The sequence below is a fragment of the Symphalangus syndactylus genome, chromosome 4 (genome assembly GCF_028878055.3).
Source record: "Symphalangus syndactylus isolate Jambi chromosome 4, NHGRI_mSymSyn1-v2.1_pri, whole genome shotgun sequence".
In the NCBI taxonomy this organism is placed as follows: domain Eukaryota; kingdom Metazoa; phylum Chordata; class Mammalia; order Primates; family Hylobatidae; genus Symphalangus; species Symphalangus syndactylus.
This window is the reverse complement of record NC_072426.2, coordinates 99,022,246-99,049,308: the sequence shown is the minus strand read 5'-3', so window position 1 is coordinate 99,049,308 and position 27,063 is coordinate 99,022,246. Positions and strand designations below refer to the sequence as shown.

Sequence of the window (27,063 nt, the reverse complement as noted above, 5' to 3'; positions counted from 1 at the left end):
TTACCCTGGTTGCTGAAGCAGCAAGCCTACAGCAAAACCTAAGTGGTGTGGTGTAGATGAGAGTCTAAGACTTTAATTATATATCATTTTATTCACAACACCCAATTCCAGGAAGGAAAAAATGGTTCTGTTGTTCTAAAGGACATATTATGTGAGTATCATTCATTGTAAACCAAAATTGATACTGTATTATAGCATAGACCACAATGAGAACTGATTCTGAAAATGTGACCTGACTGAGAAACTGAGTAATAGTGAAAGTTATCAAAATGGAAAAAAAGTGTTAATGTGAAATCCAGCCTTCTCAGAAATACTCTTTCCTGGCCTGTTTAGTTTTGCTTTTGTTGCTTGTCATGCATGAATGAAAGTGCTGTACTCTCAGGGGAGCAGGAAAGCCTCTGTGTCGGTTGTTTATTTCCTTAATCCCTCCTCCTTTGTGATTTTTGATGTCAGATCTAAAATGGAAAGCCTGTAAATATAATGATTATCACATGGATAATCACCTGCATTAGGAACCGCCCTGCTTTTCTCTTCTAACCCGAGCTGTTCTCCACATGTCACATCCACTCTGTGGTTGGATTTTAACCTGACTGCTTCATTAGATTTGTGAAACTCAGTACGAGGCACCCTGGGGCAGCACAGATGGGGACTTGCTTGTTTTCTTTTCTCACTTTTACTGCAAAGGCACACTAAAAAGTCCTTTTCAATTTAGTGCGATCAGTTCACTTGGAATTATCTCTGATATTTGGAACCTCTCTTACTCTTCTGCCCACCATCTATGCCTATTCTTTCTTCCTTACTTTCTGACCTAATGTCTTTTTTTTCTGCCTCTGCATGTCATGAATCTGACAACTAAAATTGTGCTTAAAATTCTTACTGGGTCAAACTGTTCCCCTGTGTTGTTTTGTTTGTTTTGCTGACAGGGAAAAATAAATGTTGTTCCATCATTGTATCTACAAACACCTTCAGATCAGAGGTTAGCTGTGGGAAAATCTGCAGTGATACGAGCCAGCTGCCTTCTCTAATGGAGTGACTTGGGGCACCAGTCCAAGATCAAAGGAAGGTGGGAGGAAATCAGAAGATAAGATCATTTTAAGCCACTGAACAACAAGCTTAGCTTTTCTAGTGATAGGGCACAGCTCAGCAAACCTGTGTGAGGAGGCACTAAGACAAAAAAATTGAGTTGACTTTTTTTAAGTACATCTTTCCTCAGTCAGAAATATGTTGATGCTTGAAATAGTTTACAGACATGGAAGTATCCTAGGGCCTGGTTTCCTTAAAAGATAATGATTTGACATTTATATATGTGTCTTCTTGCAGTTAGTCAGCTCCATACCATAACAGATCATAGTTAATTTTTAAAAATAATTTTTTTGGGCTGGGCACAGTAACTCACACCTGTAATCCCAGAACTTTGGGAGGCCAAGGCGGGTGGATCACCTGAGGTCAGGAGTTCGAGACCAGCCCGACCAATATGGTGAAACCCCGTCTGTGCTAAAAATACAAAATTAGCTGGGCGTGGTGGCACACTCCTGTAGTCCTGGCTACTCGGGAGGCTGAGGCAGGAGAATACCTTTAACCCAGGAGGCAGAGGTTACAATGAGCCAAGATCATACCACTGCACTCCAGCCAGGGCTACAAGAGCAAAACTCTGTCTCAAAAATAAATAAATAAATATATATACACACACACACACAGACACACAAAATTTTTTACAGTTTTTTTTTTTTTTTTTTTTTTTTTTTTAAGACGGAGTCTCGCTCTGTCGCCCAGGCTGGAGTGCAGTGGTGCAATCTCGGCTCACTGCAAGCTCCGCCTCCCGGGTTCACGCCATTCTCCTGCCTCAGCCTCTCCGAGTAGCTGGGACTACAGGCGCCCTCCACCACGCCTGGCTAATTTTTTGTATTTTTAGTAGAGACGGGGTTTCACCGTGGTCTCGATCTCCTGACCTCGTGATCCGCCCGCCTCGGCCCCCCAAAGTGCTGGGATTACAAGCGTGAGCCACCGTGCCCGGCTACAGTTAATTTCTTATATTTGAGCAAAACTGGACATTTAAAAAATTTTACTGTATGTGAATTTTGAGTGTTTATGGCTTAGTTCAATTTTAGTCCTACAGATTCTTCCTTTGAACTTTGTCTTACAGTCCCCTGGGGTTCTCTTATGTCCCTGATGAAGTTCCATACAAATAAATGGTTCTAGTATAGCTTTTTTGTTGTCTTTTTTGTATAAGAATTTGCTTGGTTCAGAGTGACAGCTTGGGAAGCACTACATCAATAGCTTTTGAACCTTATCCTATTCCTTGATATCACCGCCAGCAAATGTTATTGACTATGTGATGTACAAAGTTCTAACCTTGCTTGCACAAATTGACCAGTTGTCAAGATCAATATTTATTTGATTATTTTTGTCTACATGAACTAAGGGTAACTTGGTCAGGCTTATGTTTCTCTAGTAAATAGCGTAAGGATTTGTACTTTCAACTTACCACTTTCTGTTGACTTCAGTGTTTAGCTGTAATCATACATTTTGACCTTTCTAAATCCTCAAAATGGTTCTCTAACCTATATGTTATTAGTACATTGGACCATAGGTGCATACATATATTTTTTTCCCAATATTTTCCCAAATTTCTGCTGAAGACACTGACTATACTTTCTGCCTTACATGGCTTGACGCTATAGTCGTTTTAGTTGAGTTGGATCTGCTCACTACTCAGGCTCAAATCCCATCCTTCTATTAATATCTCTTGGCAAAGATAATTTTGGAAGAATGTGAGTTAAGATGTAGAGACTCTTGACAGTTGTCTGCAGTTTTTTTTTTTTTTTTTCATTTTCAAGAGGGAAGTAGAGTTGAAAAGTAATATTGCCTCCCTTTTCTATCAGTCCTAAAATTAAAGTATATGCACAAAGAGTGAAGAAAGGGAAAGGATTTGATTACACATATGTATTTTTGTCATTTAGTAACCTATTATAAGAGCCTTAGGGTATATAATAATCATTAGATTGTGTCCTTAAGATATTTAAAATCTAGAAGAACTTTGCATATTAAAATTTTTTAACCATACGTATTTTTAATGCTGAACTATTGTTACCCTGTCATCTTATATTAAAGAGGATTTTTGGACTGTTTATTATTAAAAAATTTCAAACAAAAAAGGAGACATTGGACCCCTACATAGCACATACATCTAGATTTAACACTTGTTAACATTTTCCCACTTTTGCTTCATTTTAATTTTTTTCTGCAGTATTCTAAAACAAATAATGACATTTCATTTCTAAATACCTCAGGATTCATCTTAAGAATTAAGGACTTTTAAAATCAAATTGATAATTCCTAGTATTATCTAATTTTCATTTCAGATTCAAATTTCTCCCCTCGTTGCAAAAATGTCTTTTATAGCTGGTTTGTATAAACCAATTAAGGTTTATACATTGTTCTTGGTCATTTTCCCTTTTCTACTTTATCATTACATTGACTAGTTAAAAACATTAAGCTAATTGTCCTGCAGAACGTCCTACCCTATGAATTTTTTTCAATTGCTTTCTCTGTGTATACTTTAACTTATTCCCCTATCCTCTGTATTTCTTATAGACTGCAAGTTACTTGACTAAGGTTTTGATTAATTCATGTTAAAGTATTTAGGTTAGAATACTTTATAGGTGATGCTGTGAACTTCACACTGCATCATAACAGAAGGCAAAGAATATTTGGTGATCCCACTATTAGTGATGATAAGTGATAGCATCGATCACTGGGTTAAAGTGATGACAGCTTGATCCTTCCATTATAAAGTTATGCTTTGCTCCCGTGACCAGCATATAATCTGAGGTACTTTGATTCCATGGAAATACCCAGTTCCCTATCATCCTTTTTACCCAATGAATTTAACATCTACTGAGGATCCTTGCTTGCATAAATTTCATTATGAGGATTGCAAAAAGATGATTTTTCTGAATTTATACATTTATTAGCAGGCATTCTTCTCTACATAAGAGCTTTTTGAGAGGTATTGTTTTAATTAAAAACGCAACCACCAGCATATCCCTTGGATTGTCTTTCTTTGCTGAGGTCAGAACACCTGAACTCACTGTGGCAGCTACAGTAAAAACATGTACTACATCTTCTTTATTCCAACTTGTGAAGTGTGTTGACATTAGGTTGCCTTTTTTTTTATTATTATTGTTCCAAGGGAAAAAAGAAATCTTTATTGCTGTAAGAATAAAAATTGAACTATGTGGGTATATTGAGATAATTGTGTAAAAAAGAAGACTGAATGAGTTTCAAAAAATGGATTATTTCTTCATTACTGAGCACTTTATAATTAACTGTTCTTTTTTTTTTATTTCAGGAAGCTGCCACTTTTGCTAGAGAGCAAGGCTTTGAGGTGAGTTAACCCACAATTGCACACTAAACAGATCCTAAAGGTTTTTTCTAGCTGATAATGAAGTTCTTTTGGACAGTGATTGATGTGCTATTATACTCTCAGAGCCTCGCAGCAGTTGCCATGGAAACTTGGCAGTCGTCATGGTTTCTTTGTTCTGCCAGCACAGTGTTATGACGCACTCTGCTAGGTCTGCACCCAACATCGCCTACAGATGTTATTTATTGAATTTTGAAAAGCCTCTTGGGAAGCCAAGAGGTTGGGCACGGTTTCAAGCTGCCTCTGCAGATATGGGGCCTGTCAGTTTGTTCAGTTAAAAAGCTACCTCATTAGCTGCATTACATTTCATAAGGATTCACTGCTAAAGCAGTGGTGGAACAAGACTAAATAATGAAATATAATGTCGTTTAAATAATTTCAGCCCTATCACATGTAGATTATCATTATGCAGATTAATTTCTAAAAGGTTGTACTTAACAGTTGTTAGGAACTGATTAATTTAAATCCTGCTTTTATAAACTTACTGTTTGAACCTATCTTTTCTTCTCTCTCCCTCTTTTTTTCTGGGGAGAGGAAGGTAGCATAAAATATACATACATTTTCTGAAATAAAATATCAATAATTGGATTTAATTTCTAGGTCCTAATTCTGTTTTCCTGATACAAGTGTTATCCTGTCAAGATTCAAAACTCCATGTGGTTGTTGTTGGCAAAATTGAGATAACCATGTTTTTTATCTGTATAATACCCCTCTTCCAACTGATTGTTAGAAAACACTGACTAATATGAACCCAGGTTAACTGACAGAGGATTAACTAAGTTGGAGTTTTTTATGACTATGATATTTATTGAGTGAACTATGTAGAATGCTGTGTTCTTACAGCAACGTAAAATGTTACAGGGTAGTAATTTTTAAAAATTTAATCTAACCACAGCCGAAATGTGGGAACTTTCTTTTTATTTGCATATTCAGTATTGTCTATCAAGTAGGGAAGAGGTGAGTGGTGATTGAATAGTATCGGTAAGGACTAGTAAGCTCACTTTGAACTCTAGATATTATATGAGTTTGTGAAACTCTATTTAAATGTAGTAAAGGCAGATTATCAAGCAACAAAGTAATACATGTTCATGTTATTCATGTCATCAGACTTGACAAACCAGACATAGAGCTTCCTCTTCATAGAGGAAGACAAGGAACATGTGATACAGATATTCTATTCTGAAGATCCTATAAAAGAACTACTCCAGAGTAGGGAACCTTGCTTCTTTGTACTCAATTATTAGGAACTGTGATAGTTTCTTACAAGTTTGCTTTTTTGTGCTTTACCATATTATAGTAAATCTAGGGTTAAGTCACATATAGAAAAAGGATTTCCAAGTAGTGGGTTTTTTCTAATTTAAGTTTCACATTTTAATTTCCCAAACTGGCAATTATATGTAGAACAAAATGTAATCACGGGAATATTCAATTAAAAAGTCAAATGTTTTGATCATGAGAATATAAATAAAAATTTTCAGGAATTTTTTAAAGTTTTACTTAAGTTTTAATATTAAAAAAATTATATTATCTGTTGATACATCAGAATTCTCCATAGAAAAAAACTTTCAGAACATACATTTGTATCCTGTCAGTTTACTGTGTTACCATAAAAAATGTATTTTTGGTTCTATAAAATAACCAGTTTTGCAGATACTTAGAAATATAATTTGTTGTATAACAAATGATCATGATCCTGTAGTATCTACATAGCAGTTTTTAAAAAATAGTTTATTAAGCCTGATTAATACTTTTATTTCCTCCTTGAGCTACTTGCTTTTCATATGCCTGGTTTACATTCAGTCATAGCAACAAACTACTTTTTCTATTTTCTACTAACTAGCACTATATTAACCTTTCCATTAGTTCTTACTTACAGATTCTAGAATTGTTTTTGCCATAAATCTGCCATAATTGATTACAGCATATAAGCAAAATGATAATGATTATAATCACATACCTTATTACCTCCTGACATAGCAAAACTGCTCTGTCAGTGATATTGACAGTGATATGTTAGATTAAATAAAGCACATAGTGTCTTGATGTGTCTCTTTGTAGATTCCCAAAACCATCACAAGCATTGCAGAATATATTTGAACCATGAGTAGGGTACCCTCAAATAGATATTTTTAATCAAATGTAATCCATGTATGGAACACTATCTAGAGAAATTCAATGATTTTATAATGTCACTAAAGTTTCCTAGGTCATTAGACAGAAATGGGAAAGCATAGGTTTGAAACTTGGTATTCTTAAGGAATAAAACAAAAATAAATCACTTTTATCTTAATAGTTTTCTGTGTGAAAATGTGTTAATACTCTTCGCTAGTGTGACAAACTAGACAAAAATCTGCATTTTATCCCTTCTAACTTTAATTTTGACTCTAAATTTGGAGCATGAATGAGAAGAAAGAAGTGAAAAGATTAAAAGAAAGGAAAGGTGAGTATTTTTTCCTTCCATCAGTGCCGCTGTCCTACCCTCATTTTCTACTATAAATCCCAATCAGTTCCAAAAGCCACTGAGTATTGCCACTAGTGATCTGGCTGCTGACAGACCAATCCAAGCGCCTCTAAAAATAACCAGTGTTTATTCATCAGGAAATATTCTCAGTGGCATTGTTTTTTTTGTGTATATTATTATTCTGGTTAGCTTCTCTGCAAATTTTAGATATTCTTTACTTTTAAAAAAAAATCTTTAAACTGAATTCGGCAATTTTCAGTGAGAAGCAGCAGCTTATGAGGGCACTGGAGAATGAGATAAAAACTGGAGCTGGGCAGAACACAAAGCAGAAGAGAGGATTTTATATATATATATATGATGGAAAATTGCATAGTGCCTGATTTAAATGACAAACCTGCTAAGAATTTAAAATGACAATTCTTGGGGTAAAAACTTTTATAAGGCCTTTTATTATTCTAGAAAATCAGTTCAGACTGGAGTGTGTTTTTAAATCTAGCTTTTCTTGAGCTGAACCGATTAAATGTTCGTATTTTTAGAACATAAATAAAAATAAGGTGCTCAAAAGCATGTTTCATTATAAAGCCTTTTTTAAACTATTGAAAATTGATTATTAAAGTGAAGAAAATACCTCAAAACCTAAATATATATATTCTCTATATTTTCATTGTCTCTGCAACTGAGGAAATGCTAAATGATGAAGAGAATTCATACCTTCTCTATTGGATCATTTATTTCGTTTTACTCCAAGTAATAAATTTTCATTTTTTTAATTTTAGATCTCTAAGAATAATACTTCTGCCCATAGGGGAAACAAAGCAATCTTTTTCCCTTTTTTCACTTCCTCCATAGCCCCTGACTACCCAGAAGATCCTAGACTTGTAGTCTTTCTCTGACCAATGAGGATTCTTTCATCTTACACCGCTGAAAGAGAAAAGTATGGAATTGTGCTATCCAATACAGCATCTACTAGCCACTGTGGCTATTTAAATTAGGATTAATTAAAATTAAATAAAATTTAAAATTCATCGCTTCTCAGCCTTTTGGCTAAGATCAAATGTAAAATTTTAAATTCAGTCCTTCAGTCATACTAGGCACATATTGAGTACTCTATAGACTATGTAGCTAATGACTACTTTATTGGATAATGCAGGATAGAACATATACATCATCACAGAAAGTTTCATTGATCAGCATGGATAGAAAGTCTATAGAGAATGTATTCAGGTGGTGTTGATTACCAAAGAATTACCTTAGGTGATTTTTAGGTTCCTGTGTTCTTCACAAATATAAATAGTGCAATGAATGATCACTCAGAGTTTCAGAGTTTCTGAAAATAAGACCCTAAATCAGGCCCTGCTGGCCAAGAGAGTGCAGTGTTGTTTTTGTAGATGCCTGAACCCCAAAAGAGGACAATTTTAGAACAGTTCAGTTAAGGGAAGGCAATAAGCTAGTCCTCTAATTCTCTTCATTTGATCATGTATTTATTCAACAAATATTTACTGAGCTCTTACTATGTACATACCACTTTGATAGACCCCAAGACAAGTGGAAGTGACCAGAGAGTGTACCGTGAAAGAGAATGTGGGAAGGGTTCCTATTTTAGGTATGATGGCTATGGAATGACCCTAAAAATATGAATATCTATCAATGACAAAAAAAAAGCGAGACAAATAGCAAAACAAATTTCAAACAGAGAGAACAGGACTATAAAGGTCTCTGAACGAGAGAGAACTTAATGTACTATATACTCCAGGAACTGACAGAAGGCCAGTGTGACTGGAATGGAGTGAGTGGGGACAGAATATGAGATCAATCTGGCACTGACACATCATATAAACAGCATAACTATTAAAGGAGTTTCTATTTGGAAAACAAAACAAAATGGTATGGCTAGACAACTCAATGTGTAGAAACACTACAGTTGGTTTTCTACAGAACTAGGTAGACTGTGACAGGATTGCTTAACCTTTGTATAGCCAGCTGGTTAAAAATAGAATAAAGATTTTCTTTATCCAGTCTATCATTGATGGGCATTTGGATTGGTTCCAAATCTTTGCTATTGTGAATAGTGCTGCAACAAACATATATGGGCATGTGTCTTTATATTAGAATGATTTATAATCCTATGGGTATATACCCAGTAATGGGATTGCTGGGTCAAATGGTATTTCTTGTTCTAGATCCTTTAGGAATCCAGTTCATGTTCTTTGCATGGACATGGATGAAGCTAGAAATCATCATTCTCAGCAAACTAACACAGGAACAGAAAGCCAAACACCGCATGTTCTCACTCATAAGTGGGAGTTGAACAGTGAGAACACATGGACACAGGGAGGGCAACATCATACGCTGGGGCCTATTGGGGGCTGGGGGTTAGGGGAGGGATATCATTAGGAGAAATAACTAATGTAGATGACAGGTTGATGACTGCAGCAAACCACCATAGCACATGTATACCTCTGTAACAAACCTGCACGTTTTGCACAGGTATCTCAGAAATTAAAGTATGATTAAAAAAATTTCTAGTAGTAGTAACACTACTAGTAATTAAAATGAAATGTAGTTCTACCAAAATAATAAAGTTGTGTGTAACAGAAAAAATTTAAAAAAAGAAATTAAAATGCTACATCGGTAAATACCTATTTCATACAAAACAAGCAGTAAAGAAGGGATAGAACATATTTTTTTTAATATGACATATGGAAAACAAATAGCAAATGGCAGATATTAATTCAACTATATTAATAATAATGTTAATCTGGAGTAAGTAATATGATAAAAAGGCAGAAATTCTCAGACTGGATAAAAAAACTGAGGTCTAACTATATGCTGTCTAAAAGAGATGTACCTTCAATTCAAATACAAAGATACAAATAGGTAAAAAAAAAAAAAAAAAAAAAAAAAGAATGAAGAGTGTATATTCTTTGATTTGGAAGACAATGTGATCACCAATGACAATGAAAGCATAATTCTACATTTATAAAATGCTTCACAGTTTATAAAACCTTTCCCAACATATCATTAATACATTCATACTTGCACAAACCTTGAGAGATAGGTAGGGCATGTATTGCCATATCAGTTCAACAGATTAAAAAAATAGGCTATATGGCCGAGCGTGGTGGCTCCCACGCCTGTAATCCCAGCACTTTGGGAGGCCAAGGTGGGTGGATCACCTGAGGTCAGGAGTTCGAGACCAGCCTGGCCAACATGGTGAAACCCCATCTCTACTTAAAATACAAAAAATTAGCCAGGTGTGGTGGCAGACGCCTATAATCCCACCTACTTGGGAGGCTGAGGCAGGAGAATTGCTTGAACAAGGATGTGGAAGTTGCAGTGAGTTGAAATTGCACCATTGCACACCAGGCTGGGCAACAAGAGCGAAACTCCATCTCAAAAAAAAAAAAAAAAAAAAAGGCTCTATTACTTCTTCAAAGTCGCATAGCTAATGCATTATGTAGCCAGAACCAGAGCTCAGCTCTCTATGTCTAGTGCTCTTTACTATAAAGCACACAGCTTTCTCTCACACATTCTAACATGTTGGAAGAGGAGATTAGATTTCAAAATGACTTTGAGAAATGAAAAATATCTTTTTTTTTTTTTTTTTGAGACGGAGTCTCGCTCTGTCACCCAGGCTGGAGTGCAGTGGCGCGATCTCTGCTCACTGCAAGCTCCACCTCCCAGGTTCACCCCATTCTCCTGCCTCAGCCTCCTGAGTAGCTGGGACTACAGGCCCCCGCCACCACACCCGGCTAATTTTTTGTATTTGTAGTCAAGATGGGGTTTCATTATGTTAATCGGGATGGTCTCGATCTCCTGACCTCGTGATCCACCCACCTCGTGATCCGCCCGCCTCCACCTCTCAAAGTGGTGGGATTACAAGCTTGAGCCACTGTACCCGGCGAGAAATGAAAAATATCTTGGAACTCAAAAACTAAAATTCAGCCAGGCAGGGTGACTCATGCCTGTAATCCCAGCACTTTGAGAGGCCAAGGCAGGCAGATCACCTGAGGTCAGGAGTTCGAGACCAGCCTGGCCAACATGGTGAGACCCCCCATCTCTACTAAAAATACAAAAATTAGTTGAGTGTGGTGGTGGGCACCTGTAATCCCAGCTACTCGGGAGGCTGAGGCAGGAGAATCACTTGAAAATCAAGTGAAAATCAAAATAAAAATATCAGCCAAATTAATTAAGAAAAAATAGCAAACTTAAACACAAGATCAGGAATTACTTGTGAATGTGGTAGGAAAATGGTTTAGGATGAACATGCTATAGTTTTGTGATAAAAAACAACAAAAAGCACATTGCTAGCATTTATAGAAGCACTATAATAATGGTTAAGTGTATTATCCTTGGAGTCAGACTGTGGGTGCTAGTCTGTTCTCCACTACTTATATTTATGACCTTAGGCACATTACTTAACGTCTCTGACTCAGTTTCTTCATCTATAAAATGGTATATTGTATTAGTACCTACTGCCTAGAGTAGTTCAGATTTAATGAGTACTTTATTTTATTGATTGGTTGATTGACTGTTTTGAGACAGCCTCACTCTTTTGCCCTGACTGGAATGCAATGATACAATCTCAGCTCACTGCAACCTCTGCCTCCTGGGCTCAAGCAATCTGTAGATTCAGTGCAATCCCTATCAAAATTCCAATGTCATTCTCTCTCTCAATCTCTCTCTCTCTTTTTTTTTTTTTTGAGACAGGATCTGGCTCTGTCGCCCACGCTGGAGTGCAGTGGTGTGATCTCAGCTCCCTGAAACCTCTGTCTCCCAGGCTCAAGCCATCCTCCTACCTCAGCCTCCTAAGTAGCTGGGACTATAGGCGCATGCCACCACACCCAGCAAATTTTTGTATTTTTTTTGTAGAGATGAAGTTTTACTGCGTTGCCCAGGCTAGTCTCAAACTCCTAGGCTCAAGCGATTCATCCGCCTCCACCTCCCAGTGTGCTGGGATTACAGTCATGAGCCACCACACTTTACCTTAATGAATACTTTAGAGCTTTATACATGGCTTTTAGTTTCTTCATCTATAAAACAGGGATAATAATAGTACCTACTGACTAGAGAAGTTAAGATTTAATGAGCACTTTAGAGCTATGTACATGGCTCATAGCTCAATTTTATGAGCTTTCAACTCATACTTCTTACTCCTCCCTGTCTTCATCTTCTTCCTTATAGATAGTATAATTGAATGTTCCATACTCAAAACTCTTGAAGCCTTTTCTAGCGATTTTGGGGCAACCTAAGGATGTAACCATTTTAGAGAGTATGAAGATGAGAGTAATTAGAGGAAATAAATTAATATTTAAGTTCTTAGCATGTGCTGAATATTGCATTAAGCTATTTCACTTACCTCATCTTCTTTCATCCTCACAACAGTTTTTAACTTTTTATTTTAAAATAACTTTCGTCTTAGAAAAATTACAAAAATAGTACAGAATTCCCACATACCCTTCACCCAGTTTCCCCTAATATTAACATCTTACATAACCAAAGTATAATGAATAACAGAAAATTAACATTGAACTACAATAACTGAACTATATACAGGCTTTATTCTGGTTTCAACCGTTTTTTCTCTAGTTTCCTTTTTCTGTTCCAGAATCGAATCCCACATTGCATATTTGTCATGTCTCCTTAGTCTCTTCTAATCTGTGACAGTTCCTCACTCTTGTTGTTTGTGAACTTTATACTTTTGAAAGTATTGGTCAGTCATTTTGTAGAATGTCCTTCCATCTGAGTTTGTCTGATGTTTTCTCATGATTACATTGAGATTAGGCATTTTTGGCAGGAAAACCACAGAAGTGATGTTCCTTTCTTGGTGCATCATATCAGGGAGGTACACAGTGTCACAGTTTCTTATTGTTGGTGATGCTAAACCTTTATCACTAGGTTTAGGTGGTGTTTGCTAGTTTATCCTCTGTAATTCCCATTGTATTTAATAAATATCTTGGAGGAGATACTACTTTGGGGCTATGGAAACATTATATTTTATCCACTAATTTTAGCATCACTAAACTGATCTATCTGGGTTAAGGTGATGTCTGTCCATTTTCTCTACTATAATATTATGATTTTTCCTTTTGTAATGAATATCTTAGGGGGACATACTTTGAGACTGTAAATATCCTGTTTTCTTTCATCTTTTGCCCACTAATCTTAGCATACTTATCCCTCAAAATCTTTTAACGTGAACATTTTTAGTTTTGTAGATGAGGAAATGGAGCTTAGAAAGGTTTATTAATCTGCCCGAAATCATACAATAGTAAATCCAAGCCTGTCATATTCTAAAAGTCCTTGTAATTTCATTGTTTGTTAAGATGTGTGAGCTTAAGTGTAAGGGAGAAGAACCTATTGGGGACAGAGGAGAGGAATTACTGTAGAAGGAGAAATAAAGTTTTACATACATCTGGGAAGAATTATGTTTTGTACTTGGAAAGTTTATTTTGTCCTTTAATTGCCGTTTTATGAGGTTTAATTTGAGACATAAGAAACGTTTCTTTGATTAAATTACCAAAGCTCTCAACAAAATAAGTCTTCTCACAGGGTTGGTAGAAAGCAACCATGGAATCTTATTCTTTTTTTTTTTTTTTTTTTTTTTTTTTTTTTTGAGATGGTGTCTTGCTCTGTCACCAGGCTGCAGTGCAGTGGCACGATCTCTGCACACTGCAACCTCTGCCTCCTGGGTTCAAGCGATTCTCCTGCCTCAGCCCTCTCAAGTAGCTGGGACTACAGACACGTGCCACCATGCCCAACTAATTTTTGTATTTTTAGTAGAGATGGGATTTCACCATGTTGGCCAGGATGGTCTTCATCTCTTGACCTCGTGATCTGCCCGCCTCAGCCTCCCAAAGTGCTGGGATTACAGGCGTGAGCCACTATACCCAGCCAGAATCTGATTCTTAATTTATTCCTTATACCACCTTGAAGAAAGACTTTCTTTTAAATAACATCTAGTACATTCATAAGATTCTGCTTTCAAGATGATAAAGTGAATGTGTTTGTCTCTTATCTTTATTAAATATGAGCTGTACTTAATCACAAGCAAAAATCCTATAGTAGTAAAATATATTTGTGCTAAGGAAATTGACAAAATATACATGAGTCATTTTAATTATATGTGTACACTTATTTAGGTGAGTGAAGGCATTACATGGCATTTTTTGGTCCTTTCAGCTGTTACTAGTCATTTCTAAAAGTCTGTCTCCTGAAACTGAGGGAATTTCTTCTCATCTTATCAGAGTTCAGGCTTAGTCCTGTTCTAAAATAAGCAACCGAAAGCGAAATAGTCAGCATGTTTGAAAAGTCAGCAGCACTGTCCTATTACAAATGGCTATTCTTTTCAGAAACAACTGTCCTCTAGAAGTCATCCTGTTAGGTATATTAGAAGCTTAGCTTCATATATTATCTGGAATTTATTAAATATTGAATGAACAAACAATATAAAAATATTTCACCACAAATTGTCATCCCTTTAAAAATGCCAGTTTCTGGTGATGTTTGTAACCATTGCAAACAATTGTGACTTGTCTGCTTTGCTTGCCTAAGTGTTCTCTCTCATATATTCTATTTGTTCTCTTATATATACTTTATTTATGCCACTCAGCTATATTTCCCCTCTGATAGGTGTTTCTTTCTCTATAACTATTTGAAACTGCATAGTGATAGAAAAAACTAGTTTTGTTAGCAAAGACCAAAACTATGGACAGTTTTAAAAGCCCACGGAATACAGATGTGGATTTTCAAATTATCCAAAATGGTTGAAAAGATGATTCTAAAACCTCTGCCTTTAGCTCAAGAGTTAGGTTTCAAGATTTCAGAAAACTTCAATAAAGATTTCAGTAAAACTTTATGGCCTATGTGGTGTGAAAACAGCATCAGAGTTTGACAATTAATTTGTCATTTTTTAAACTTTATCTTTTTTAAAGAAAATTAAGTCTTTGTAGGAAAGGACTAGCATTTCTTTCTCTCAAATCAGTCCTTTGAAAAATTGACATTATAAGAACTATTTTTTCCAAAGTCAGCATAATTATGTTCTGTAAACCTCTAAAATAATTAAATTTTCCTCTTTATAAAAACCTCTCTTTAATTGGGAATTTGAAAACTGCCTGGATATTTGCTGATACTTAGTCATTGTTAATAATTTTTGAAGTATGATAATAGTTTTGTGGTTATGTTTATCATTACCTTTCAAAGATATATACTAAAACATTTATAGATGAAATTATATATAGTTCTTGGGGTTTACTTTAGAATAATCTGAAAAGCAAGTGGATGAGGATATAGGTGAAATAAGATTCATCATACATTTTAAATTTGTGTAGCTCATTGATGGGTTCCTTGGAAGTCACTGTGCTATTCTATTTACTTTTGTATATGGTTAAAGAAATTTTTAATGTCTCAATAGATATGCAGGTCTCTTATTTTGATCAATAGAAGCTAAATTGTTAATCTACTAATAAAGTTTTGTTTTATTTTATTGGTCATGAGAATTTTTTCCTTCCTTCTATTAATAGACTAAAGACATTAAAGAGATAGCCAAAAAGACACAAGCCCTGCCAAAGATGAACTCAAAGAGGCAGCGAATCGTGATCTTCACCCAAGGGAGAGATGACACTATAATGGCTACAGGTACATGTGGGAAATGTGTGATGAATCTAGTATTATGGAGATTAATCAATTAAAAAAAATTCTATATTCTTTCTAATATATACAATATACATATACTATATATAAAATAAAATATTTTATTTTAATAAATATTTCTACCCTGTATCTCAGTAGAAAAGATTTCATGTTCAAGAAGATAGTTTATTAACATTTAGTTAAATAAACCACTTTGATATAATTTATTTACTTAGTTATCTTGGGGATTTTGTCAATCAAGAAATATCTTTCCTGAAAAAAAGAATACATTTCATTTATAAAATACCTGCACTAGAGTAAAATAAATTTACTCAATTATGAACAAATAAAATCCAGAACTAAGTTACATTTTCCATTTTTCCTTCAAGAAGAAAATCCCATTTTTTGTTTTATTTTACCATCTATTTTATAACACTCATAAAATAGGAATTTCATCTAGTAAGCAAACGTGTTATTGATTAAAATGATTAATAGTGTTAATATGGAGCTACCCACTATTAAAACCAAAATATAAACGTTTTAATTCTGTCTGTACCATTCAGATTAAAACCAATCAGTTGATTAGTTATTGTAAACTGGAGCAATTTAGTATTACCTATGTGTTTGTTCAGTACTCTGCTGAACACTGAAATATAAAATAGGAACCTTAAAGATCTAACTGGGACTTAAAATAATATTCATAAAATATAAGTACAAAGTAAAATATAATTATAGTTATTACCTATTGGTGCAAATTATATGGATTGTATTGACTCAGGAGATCAGCAAATCTTGAAAAAAGATGTTATAGTGAATATGAAGTACATTTGTGTTGAATTAAACATAAAGCCTGAAACAAATCAAAGATGAAATTACTGTCAAGATATTTTCTTTCTTTCTTTTTTAAAATAAATTTTATTCTTTATATTTGAGGTTTATAACATGATGTTATAGGATACATAGATACATATAGATCAACTTTCTTATTTCAGAATAGTCAAAAGCAAGATTCAGAGATTTGTTTCAAAAAGTATTTGCTTCAAAGTAATTCAGTGAGGGTATAAATGAAATGAGACTGGTAATGAATTAATTGTTGAAGCTAGACAGTGCATATATGGGGGCATCATTATGCTATTATCTCCACTTGTGGATATGTTTTAAATTATCCATAATTAAAACTTTAAAAAAAGAAAGAAAAGTTTTTTAAAAAAAATTTGAAACAAGATTCAGAGATGTTGAGTGGCTTTCCCAAGACACATTGATATCCTTGCTAATCCTTAAATTCTAGGAAGGATTAAAAGAAAGGAGGACAAGTGGGCACAGTGGCTCACACCTGTAACCCTAGCACCTTGGGAAGTCAAGGTGGGAGGATTGCTTGATCCCAGGAGTTGGAGACCAGCCTTGGTAACAGCAAGACTTCATCTCTACAAAAAAAAATTAAAAAAAAAAATTAGCTGAGGGAGTAGTGACACATGCCCATAGTCCTGGCTACTTGGGAGGCTGATGCAAGAAGATCACTTGAGCCCGGAAGTTCAAGGCTGTGTTGAGCTATGATCTCTCCACTGCACCTCTGCATCGGTGACAGACCAAGACCCTGTCTCCAAAAAAAAAAAAAAAAAAAAAAGAACGGAGATCAATAGAGTCAAAGAGGATCAAGTAAGAAAAGGCACAAGTACTAGCAATCTTTTGTTGTGGTGGCAAGAAGAACCACGTTGTTAATTTGCACAAGAGAGAAAAGAAACCATGAAAAGATATCCCTGCATTGATATAAACTATCTGAATTGCTTTCTTCCTATAGTATAAGGATTATTCCTGTCTTAGCAGTGAACAGTTTAGAAAAGTGAAAAACATACAGGCTTCTTATAGGAATTGTAGTAATACCTTCAGATTTACAAAATATTCTTTGGTTGCTCTTTGTGGAGACATTCATTTTAAGTCTTTGTATATTCTAGATATACATACTGTACAAGTGTCTTCCTCATTGTGAATTTGCAGTTTTCCCAAAATTGAAAATTAACCTCCCCATCCTGTGACTGTATTTCCTTGTGAACTCATTTTATTCTTTATTAAATCTATTAAGCCATTCTTAGGAATGCTTACAAGATGGAATTTATTTGAGGAAAGACACTGGCTAATCTTTGCTGTTCCTACCATATGAAAATGAACTTAAATCAGAGGATGCACTATATCTGCAACGCATGATAAATACAAGATGGATAGAGAATCTGTTCAGTGGTGTCAGCTACAAAAGCAAACATGATAAATGTTAATGCAGTTTTGAGCCCTGGGATAAGCTATTCAGTGCACAAGCGTAGCTGAATCTCTTTGCTATGTTGTTATTCATTGCAGCCAAATAAATGTCAATAATAAAAGAGAATTAAAGATTTTCATTTCCCAGAGGCAGTCCTCTAATACGGCTTGATCTTTCATTTCATTTGTAATTCGTTCTCATGTCAGGATGCAATCATTTGCCAGGCTCTGGGTGTCATGTTAAGCCATTTAATAATGATTAAGAACATAAAAATGCTTGGCCTGTGGGGCAATTCACAAAAGAGATGCCAATTTGTTATTGTTTTCCCTCCTTTCCTCTTGAATATGGATCAGCTTTTTCCCACCTCCTAGCATTAAAATACTAATGGAAGATAGGGAGGGAAAGTGTCCCTTAATTTACCATAAGTGACATTCCAAAATGGCACAAGGCAGTGCTAACACACATATTAAAAGACTAATTAGGAATCATTGTGCCTTAAACCTATTTTTTTTATTATACTTTAAGTTCTGGGATACATGTGCAGAATGTGCATGTTTGTTACATAGGTATACACATGCCATGGTGGTTTCCTGCACCTATCAACCCATCATCTACATTAGGCATTTCTCCTAATGCTATCCCTCCCTGAGCTCCCCCACCCCCCAACAGGCCCTGGTGTGTGATGTTGCCCTCCTTGTGTCCGTGTGTTCTCATTGTTCAACTCCCACTTATGAGTGAGAACATGTGGTGTTTGGTTTTCTGTTGCTGTGTTAGTTTGCTGAGAATGATGGTTTCCAGCTTCATCCATGTCCCTGCAAAGGACATGAACTCATCCTTTTTATGGCTGCATAGTATTCCATGGTGTATATGTGCCACATTTTATTTAGCCAGTCTATCATTGATGGGCATTTGGGTTGACTTTGCTATTGTGAATAGTGCTGCAATAAACGTACATGTGTATGTGTCTTTATAGTAGAATGATTTATAATCCTTTGGGTATATACCCAGTAATGGGATTGCTGGGTCAAATGGTATTTCTGGTTCTAGATCCTTGAGGAATCGCCACACTGTCTTCCACAATGGTTGAACTAATTTACACTTCCACCAATGGTGTAAAAGCGTTCCTGTTTCTCCACATCCTCACCAGCATTTGTTGTTTCATGACTTTTTAATGATCACCATTCTAACAGACATGAGATGGTATCTCATTGTGGTTTTGATTTGCATTTCTCTAATGACCAGGGATGATGAGCTTTTTTTCATGTGTTTGTTGGCCGCATAAATACCTTCTTTTGAGAAGTGTCTGTTCATATCCTTTGCCCACTTTTTGATGTGGTTGTTTGTTTGTTTTTTGTAAATCTGTTTAAGTTCTTTGTAGATTCTGGATACTAGCCCTTTGTCAGCTGGATAGATTGCAAAAATTTTCTCCCATTCTGTAGGTTGCCCATTGACTCTGATGATAGTTTCATTTGCTGTGCAGAAGCTCTTTAGTTTAATTAGATCCCATTTGTCAGTTTTGACTTTTGTTGCCATGACTTTTGGTGTTTTAGTCATGAAGTCTTTGCCCATGCCTATGTCCTGAATGGTATTGCCTAGGTTTTCTTCTAGGGTTTTTATGGTTTTAGGTTTTAGGTTTAAGTCTTTAATCTATCTTGAGTTAATTTTTGTATAAGGTGTAAGGAAGGGGTCCAGTTTCAGTTTTCTCTATACGGCTAGTCAATTTTCCCAGCACCATTTATTAAATAGGGATTCTTTTCCCCCATTGCTTGTTTTTGTCAGATTTGTCAAAGATCAGATGGTTGTAGATGTGTGGCATTATTTCTGAGGCCTCTGTTCTGTTCCATTGATCTATATATCTGTTTTCATACCAGTACCATGCTGTTTTGGTTACTGTAGCCTTATAGTATAGTTTGAAGTCAGGTTAGCATGATGCCTCCAGCTTTGTTCTTTTTGCTTAGGATTGTCTTGGCTATATGGGCTCTTTTTTGGTTCCATATGAAATTTAATTTTCTCTAATTCTGTGAAGAAAGTCAATGGTAGCTTGATGGGGAAAGCATTGAATCTGTAAATTACTTTGGGTAGTATGGCCATTTTCATGATACTGATTCTTCCTATCCGTGAGCATGGAATGGTTTTCTGTTTGTTTGTGTCCTCTCTTATTGCCTTGAGCAATGGTTTGTAGTTCTTGAAGAGGTCCTTCACATCCCTTGTTAAGTTGTATTCCTAGGTATTTTATTCTCTTTGTAGCAATTGTGAATGGGAGTTCACTCATGATTTGGCTCCCTGTTTGTCTATTATTGGTATATAGGAATGCTTGTGATTTTTGCACATTGATTTTGTATCCTGAGATTTTGCTCAAGTTGCTTATCAGCTTTAAGGAGATTTTGGGCTGAGACGCTGGGGTTTTCTAGATATACAGTCATGTCATCTGCAGACAGAGACAATTTGACTTCCTCTCTTCCTATTTGAATACCCTTTATTTCTTTCTCTTGCCTGATTGCCCTGGTCAGAACTTCCAATACTATGTTGAATAGGAGTGGCGAGAGAGGGCATCCTTGTCTTGTGCCGGTTTTCAAAGGCAATCCTTCCAGCTTTTGCCCATTCAGCGTGATATTGGCTGTGGGTTTGTCATAAATAGTTCTTATTATTTTGAGATATGTTCCATCAATACCTAGTTTTTTGAGAGTTTTTAGCATGAAGGAGTGTTGAATTTTATCGAAGGCCTTTTCTGCATCTATTGAGATAATCATGTGGCTTTTGTCACTGGTTCTGTTTATGTGATGGATTACGTTTCTTAATTTGCATATGTTGAACCAGCCTTGCATCCCAGGGATGAAGCCGATTTGATTATGATGGATAAGGTTTTTGATGTGCTTCTGGATTCAGTTTGCCATAATTTTATTGAGGACTTTTGCATCAATGTTCATCAGGGATATTGGCCTGAAATTTTCTTTTTTTGTTGTCTCTGCCAGGTTTTGCTGTCAGGATGATGCTGGCCTCATAAAATAAATTAGAGAGGAGTCCCTCTTTTTCTATTGTTTGGAATAGTTTCAGAAGGAATGATACCAGCTCCTCTTTGTACCTCTGATAGAATTCAGCTGTGAATCTGTCTGCTCCTGGGCTTTTTTTGGTTGATAGGCTATTAATTACTGCCTCAGTTTCAGAACTTGTTATTGGTCTATTTAGGGATTCAACTTCTTCCTGGTTTAGTCTTGGGAGGGTGTATGTGTCCAGGAATGTATCCATTTCTTCTAGATTTTCTAGTTTATTTGCGTAGAGATGTTTATAGTATCCTCTGATGGTAGTTTATATTTCTGTGGGATCAGTGGTGATCTCCCCTTTATCATTTTTTATTGTGTCTGTTTGATTCTTATCTCTTTTCTTCTTTATTAGTCTAGCTAGCAGTCTATCTATTTTGTTAATCTTTTGAAAAAATCAGCTCCTGGATTCATTGATTTTTGGAAGGATTTTTTGTGTCTAACTCCTTCACTTCTGCTCTGATCTTAGTTATTTCTTGCCTTCTGCTAGCTTTTGAATGTGTTTGCTCTTGTTTCTCTAGTTCTTTTAATTGTGATGTTAGGGTGTTGATTTTAGATCTTTCCTGCTTTCTCCTGTGGGCATTTAGTGCCATAAATGTCCTTCTTAACACTGCTTTAGCTGTGTCCCAGAGATTCTGGTACATTGTGTCTCTGTTCTCATTGGTTTTAAAGAACTTATTTATTTCTGCCTTAATTTCATTATTTACCCAGTAGTCATTCAGGAACAGATTGTTCAGTTTCCATGCAGTTGTGTGGTTTTGAGTGAGTTTCTTAGTCCTGAGTTCTAATGTGATTGCGCTGTGGTCTGAGAGACTGTTTATGATTTCCATTATTTTGCATGTGCTGAGGGGTGTTTTACTTGCAATTATGTGGTCAATTTTAGAATAAGTGCGATGTGGTGCTGAGAAGAATGTATATTCTGTTGATTTGGGGTGGAGAGTTCTGTAGATGTCTATTAGGTCTGCTTGGCCAGAGCTGAATTCAAGTCCTGAATATCATTGTTAATTTTCGGTCTCGTTGATCTAATATTGACAGTGGGGTGTTAAAATCTCCCACTATTATTGTGTGGGAATCTAGGTCTCTTTGTAGGTCTCTAAGAACTTGCTTTATGAATCTGGGTGCTCCTGTATTGGGTGCATATATATTTAGGATAGTTAGCTCTTCTTGTTGAATTGATCCCTTTACCATTATGTAATGCCCTTCTTTGTCTTTTTTGATCTTTGTTGGTTTAAAGTCTGTTTTATCAGAGACTAGGATTACAACCCCTGCTTTTTTTTTGCTTTCCACTTGCTTTGTAAATATTCCTCCATCCCTTTATTTTGAACCTACGTGTGTCTTTGCACATGAGTTGGGTCTCCTGAATACAGCACAACAATGGGTCTTGACTCTTTATCCAATTTTCCAGTCTGTGTTTTTCAAATGGGGCATTTATCCCATTTACATTTAAGGTTAATATATTATGCGTGAATTTGATCCTGTCATTATGATGCTAGCTGGTTATTTTGCCCGTTAGTTGATGTGGTTTCTTCATAGTCTTGATGGTCTTTACAATTTGGTATGTTTTTGCAGTGGCTGGTACCAGTTTTTCCTTTCCATATTTAGTGCTTCCTTCAGGAGCTCTTGTAAGGCAGGCCTGGTGGTGACAAAATCTCTCAGCATTTGCTTGTCTGTAAAGGATTTTATTTCTCCTTTGCTTATGAAGCTTAGTTTGGCTGGATATGAAATTCTGGGTTGAAAATTCTTTTCTTTAAGAATGTTGAATGTTGGCCCTCACTCTCTTCTGGCTTATAGGGTTTCTGCAGAGAAATCAGCTGTCAGTCTGATGGGTCTCCCTTTGTGGGTAACCCGACCTTTCTCTCTGGCTGCCCTTAATACTTTTTCCTTCATTTCAACCTTGGTGAATCTGACAATTATGTGTTTTGGGGTTGCTCTTCTCAAGGAGTATCTTTGTGGTGTTCTTTGTATTTCCTGAATTTGAATATTGGCCTGTCTTGCTAGGTTGGGGAAGCTCTCTTGGATAATATTCTGAACAGTGTTTTCCAACTTGGTTCCATTCTCCCCATCACTTTCAGGCACACCAGTCAAGTGTAGGTTTGGTCTTTTCATATAGTCCCATATTTCTTGGAGGTTTGTTAGTTCCTTTCCATTCTTTTTTCTCTAATCTTGTCTTCATGCTTTATTTCATTAAGTTGACCTTCAATCTCTGATATCCTTTCTTCTGCTTGACTAATTTGGCTATTATACTTGTGTACGCTTCACGAAGTGTTCATTCTGTGTTTTTCAGCTCCATCGGGTCATTTATGTTCTTCCCTAAACTGGTTATTCTAGTTAGCAATTCCTCTAACCTTTTTTCAAGGTTCTTAGCTTCCTTGCATTGGGTTAGAACATGGTCCTTTAGCTTGGCGGAATTTGTTATTACTCACCTTCTGAAGCCTACTTCTGTCAATTTGTCAAACTCATTCTCCGTCCAGTTTTGTTCCCTTGCTGGTGAGGAGTTGTGATCCTTTGGAGGAGAAGAGGCATTCTGGTTTTTGAAATTTTCAGCCTTTTTGCACTGGTTTTTCCTCATCTTCCTGGATTTATCCACCTTTGGTCTTTGATGCTGGTGACCTTCGGATGGGGTTTTTGTGTGGACATCCTTTTTGTTGATGTTGGTGCTGTTCCTTTCTTCTGTTAGTTTTCCTTCTAACAGTCAGGCCCCTCTGCTGCAGGTCTGCTGGAGTTTGCTGGAAGTCTACTCCAGACCCTGTTTGCCTGGGTATCACCAGCAGAGGCTGCAGAACAGCAAAGATTACTGCCTGTTCCTTCCTCTGGAAGCTTTGTCCCAGAGGGGCACCCGCCAGATGCTAGCTGGAGCTCTCCTATATGAGGGGTCTGTCGACCCTTGCTGGGAGGCATCTCCCAGTCAGGAGGCATGGGAGTCAGGGACCCAGAGGCAGTCAGTCCCTTAGCAGAGCTCGAGCGCTGTGCTGGGAGATTTGCTGCTCTCTTCAGAGCCAGTAGCCAGGAAAGTTTAAGTCTGCCGAACCTGTGCCCATAGCTGTTCCTTCCCCCAGGTGCTCTGTCCCAGAGAGATGGAAGTTTTATCTATAAGCCCCTGACTGGGGCTGCTGCCTTTCTTTCCGAGATGCCCTGCCCAGAGAGGAGGAATCTAGAGAGGCGGTCTGGCTACAGTGGCTTTTCCAAGCTGCAGTGGGCTCCACCCAGTTCAAACTTTTTTTGCGAACTTTGTTTGCATCTTTGTTTACACTGTGAGGGGAAAACCGCCTACTCAAGCCTCAGTAATGGCAGTCGCCCCTCCCCCCACCAAGCTTGAGCATCCCAGGTCTTCAGACTGCTGTGCTGGCAGCGAGAATTTCAAGCCAGTAAATCTTAGCTTGCTGGGCTCCGTCGGGGCGGGATCTGCTGAGCTAGACCACTTGGCTCCCTGGCTTTATCCCCCTTTCCAGGGGAGTAAACAGTTCTGTCTCACTGCTGTTCCACGCGCCACTGTGGTATGAACAAAAACTCCTGCAGCTAGCTCCGTGTCTGCCCAAACAGCAGCCCAGTTTTGTGCTTGAGACCCAGGGCCCTGGTGGTATAGGCACCTGAAGGAATCTCCTGGTCTGCGAGTTGTGAAGACCATGGGAAAAGTGTAGTATCTGGGCCAGAGTGCACCATTTCTCACAGCACAATCCCTCATGGCTTCCCTTGATTAGGGGAGGGAGTTCTCCACCCCTTGCGCTTCCCCGGTAAGGCAACGCCCCACCCTGCTTCCGCTCGCCCTCCGTGGGTTGCACCCACTGTCTAATCAGTCCCAGTGAGATAAGCCAGGACTCTCAGTTGGAAATGTAGAAATTCTCCACCTTCTGGGTTGACCTCGCTGGGAGGTGCAGACCAGAGCTGTTCCTATTCAGCCATCTTGCCAGCCACCCAAACCTATTTTTAAATGATCACACTGTTAAGTTTGCAGTACTTAGCAATAATGTATCAAAATGTTTCCTTGGAATTTTATTCTACAGACCTATCTCCTTTTGAGATATGATATATATAAACTACTTTCTCCTATTTTATAAATTTAATTCTTTAAATTGCCTGTAAATCTAAAGTATTTTCCGCTCACCCTGTTTTATGGGTCATACCTCTTTCAGATTGAGTTTCCATCTACCCTAGAGGTTCTGTCACATACCAATCATTGTTTCAGCCCTTGCAGGTTAATTGAGTTCGAAAAAAATTTTCAAGGGAGTGCTGGGCACTGAAGAATATTAAGAGTAACAGGCTGGGCAATTCCATAGCTGAGTATATGTCCAAAATAATTGAAGCAGGAACCTAAACAGATATATGTCCACCCATCTTCATAGCAGCATTATTCACAATAACCAAAAGGTAGAAGCAATCCAAGTGTCCATCAACAGATGAACAGATAAATAAAATGTGATATATACATACAAAGGAATATTATTCAGCTTTATAAAAGAAGGAAATCCTAACATGCACTACAATATAGATGAACCTTGAAGACATTATGCTAAGTGAAATAAGCCAGTCACAATGGGATAATTACTGTGTGATTCCATTTATGTGACATACCTAGAGTAGTTAGCTTTTATAGACAAAGTAGAATGATGTTAGCCAGGGGCTGGGGGAGGGCTGAATAGGAAGTTATTGTTTAATGGGTAAAAAGTTTCAGTTTTGCAGGATGAAAAAGTTGTAAAGATGGGTAGTGATAATTGCACAATAATATGAATGTACAATGGCACTGAGCTGTATATTCAACAATGCTTAAAATGTTAAATTTTATGTATATTTTTATTTTTTAAGCTTATTTTTCAATTTAAAAAAAATTGACCTAAGGAGTAAGATGCTGGGGGTGAAGGCAGAAAAGATGACTGTCCATTTTGATCCTCTTTGTAAATGTTGAATGAATCTGTTGAATAACTTGTCAGTAAGGTGAAGGAAATCATTTCTGTGTTTATAAACTGGAAAAACTAACATGTTCTTTACCTGCTGGAGAGCAACTACTAATGAGATCTTCATACAATAACACCTTATTATATTAAGCATTGTAGTAAAAAAGTAAATATATATATGTATGTAAACACATATATAGTGCTTTATAGAAAGTTTAACTTCCCCAAGTTTCTATACTAAATAAATCACCAAAAATTGGAGAAAGCAATACGATTTTTGTTCTGAATTGGAAATAATGTGTTTCCAATTAAATAGGTCCACTGAAAAATAAATTGTAGATTTTTCTGTTTTGTTTGTTTTAAGACCAGGCCTCGCTCTGTCGCCCAAGCTGGAGTACAGTGGCACAATCATGGCTCACAGGAACCTCAACCATGCTCAAGCGATCCTCCCTTCCCAGCCTCCTAAGTAGCCGGGACTACAGGTGCCTACCACCCTGCCCAGCTAATTTTTTGTATTTTTTCTTTGGTGGAGACTGGGTTTTGCCTTGTTGCCCATGCTCAAGTAATCCTGAGCTCAAGTAATCTGCCTTCCTAGGCCTCCCTCCTAAAATGCTAGGATTGCAGGTGTGAGCCACCACACCTGGCCTAAATTGTAGACTTTTCTGAACACCAGACTTCTTGTTTCAATTGTAATTTTTCACAAAGGGAGAAAATATATTAAGTCAGATGTTTTCAACTGGAAGACTGGTGCTATCACATCAAAATCACCTAGTGTGTTTTTGGTAAATACAGTACTTTTTTTTTTAATTTTAGAATTGAGGGAGGGTGTGATACTTTTTCAGAGTTGTTACATGGGTATATTACATAAGGCTGGGGTTTGGGCTTCTATTGAACCCGTCACCCAAATAGTGAATATAATACCCTATAGGTAGTTTTTCAACTCACCCCCACCCACTTCCTGCCTCCCCCTTTATGTCCATGTATACCCATTGTTTACCTCCCACTTATAAGTGAGAGTGTGGAGCATATGGTTTTCTGTTTCTGGGTTAATTCACTTTGGATAATGTCCTCTGGCTGCATCTATGCTGCTGCAAAGGACATTATTTCCTTCTTTGTTATGGCTGCATAGTATTCCATGGTGTATATGTACCACACTTTCTTTATCCAGTCCACTGTTGATGGACACTTAGCTTGATTCCATGACTTTGCCATTATGAATAGTGCTGTAATAAACATAAGAATGCAGGTATCTTTTTGGCAGAACAATTTCTTTTACTTTGGGTAGATACCCAGTAGTGGGGTTGTTGGACTGAATGGTAATCCTGTTTTTAGTTCTTTGAGAAAGTTCCAAACTGCTTTCCACAGGGGCC

General features: G+C 36.8%; 1 protein-coding gene across 6 annotated transcripts in view; it reads left to right on the top strand.

The window, feature by feature from the left end:
• ADK (adenosine kinase) overlaps positions 1 to 27,063 on the top strand; it is a 599,984-nt gene that overhangs the window by 471,842 nt on the left and 101,079 nt on the right. For 5 of the 6 annotated variants that reach the window (XM_055275674.2, XM_055275676.2, XM_063637609.1 and 2 more), the window contains 2 exons: positions 4,352 to 4,387; positions 15,407 to 15,521. In XM_055275674.2, coding sequence (XP_055131649.1) covers positions 4,352 to 4,387; positions 15,407 to 15,521 — 151 coding nt within the window. The remainder of the gene's footprint in view (positions 1 to 4,351; positions 4,388 to 15,406; positions 15,522 to 27,063) is intronic. The other variant, XM_055275677.2, reaches the window with a different exon arrangement.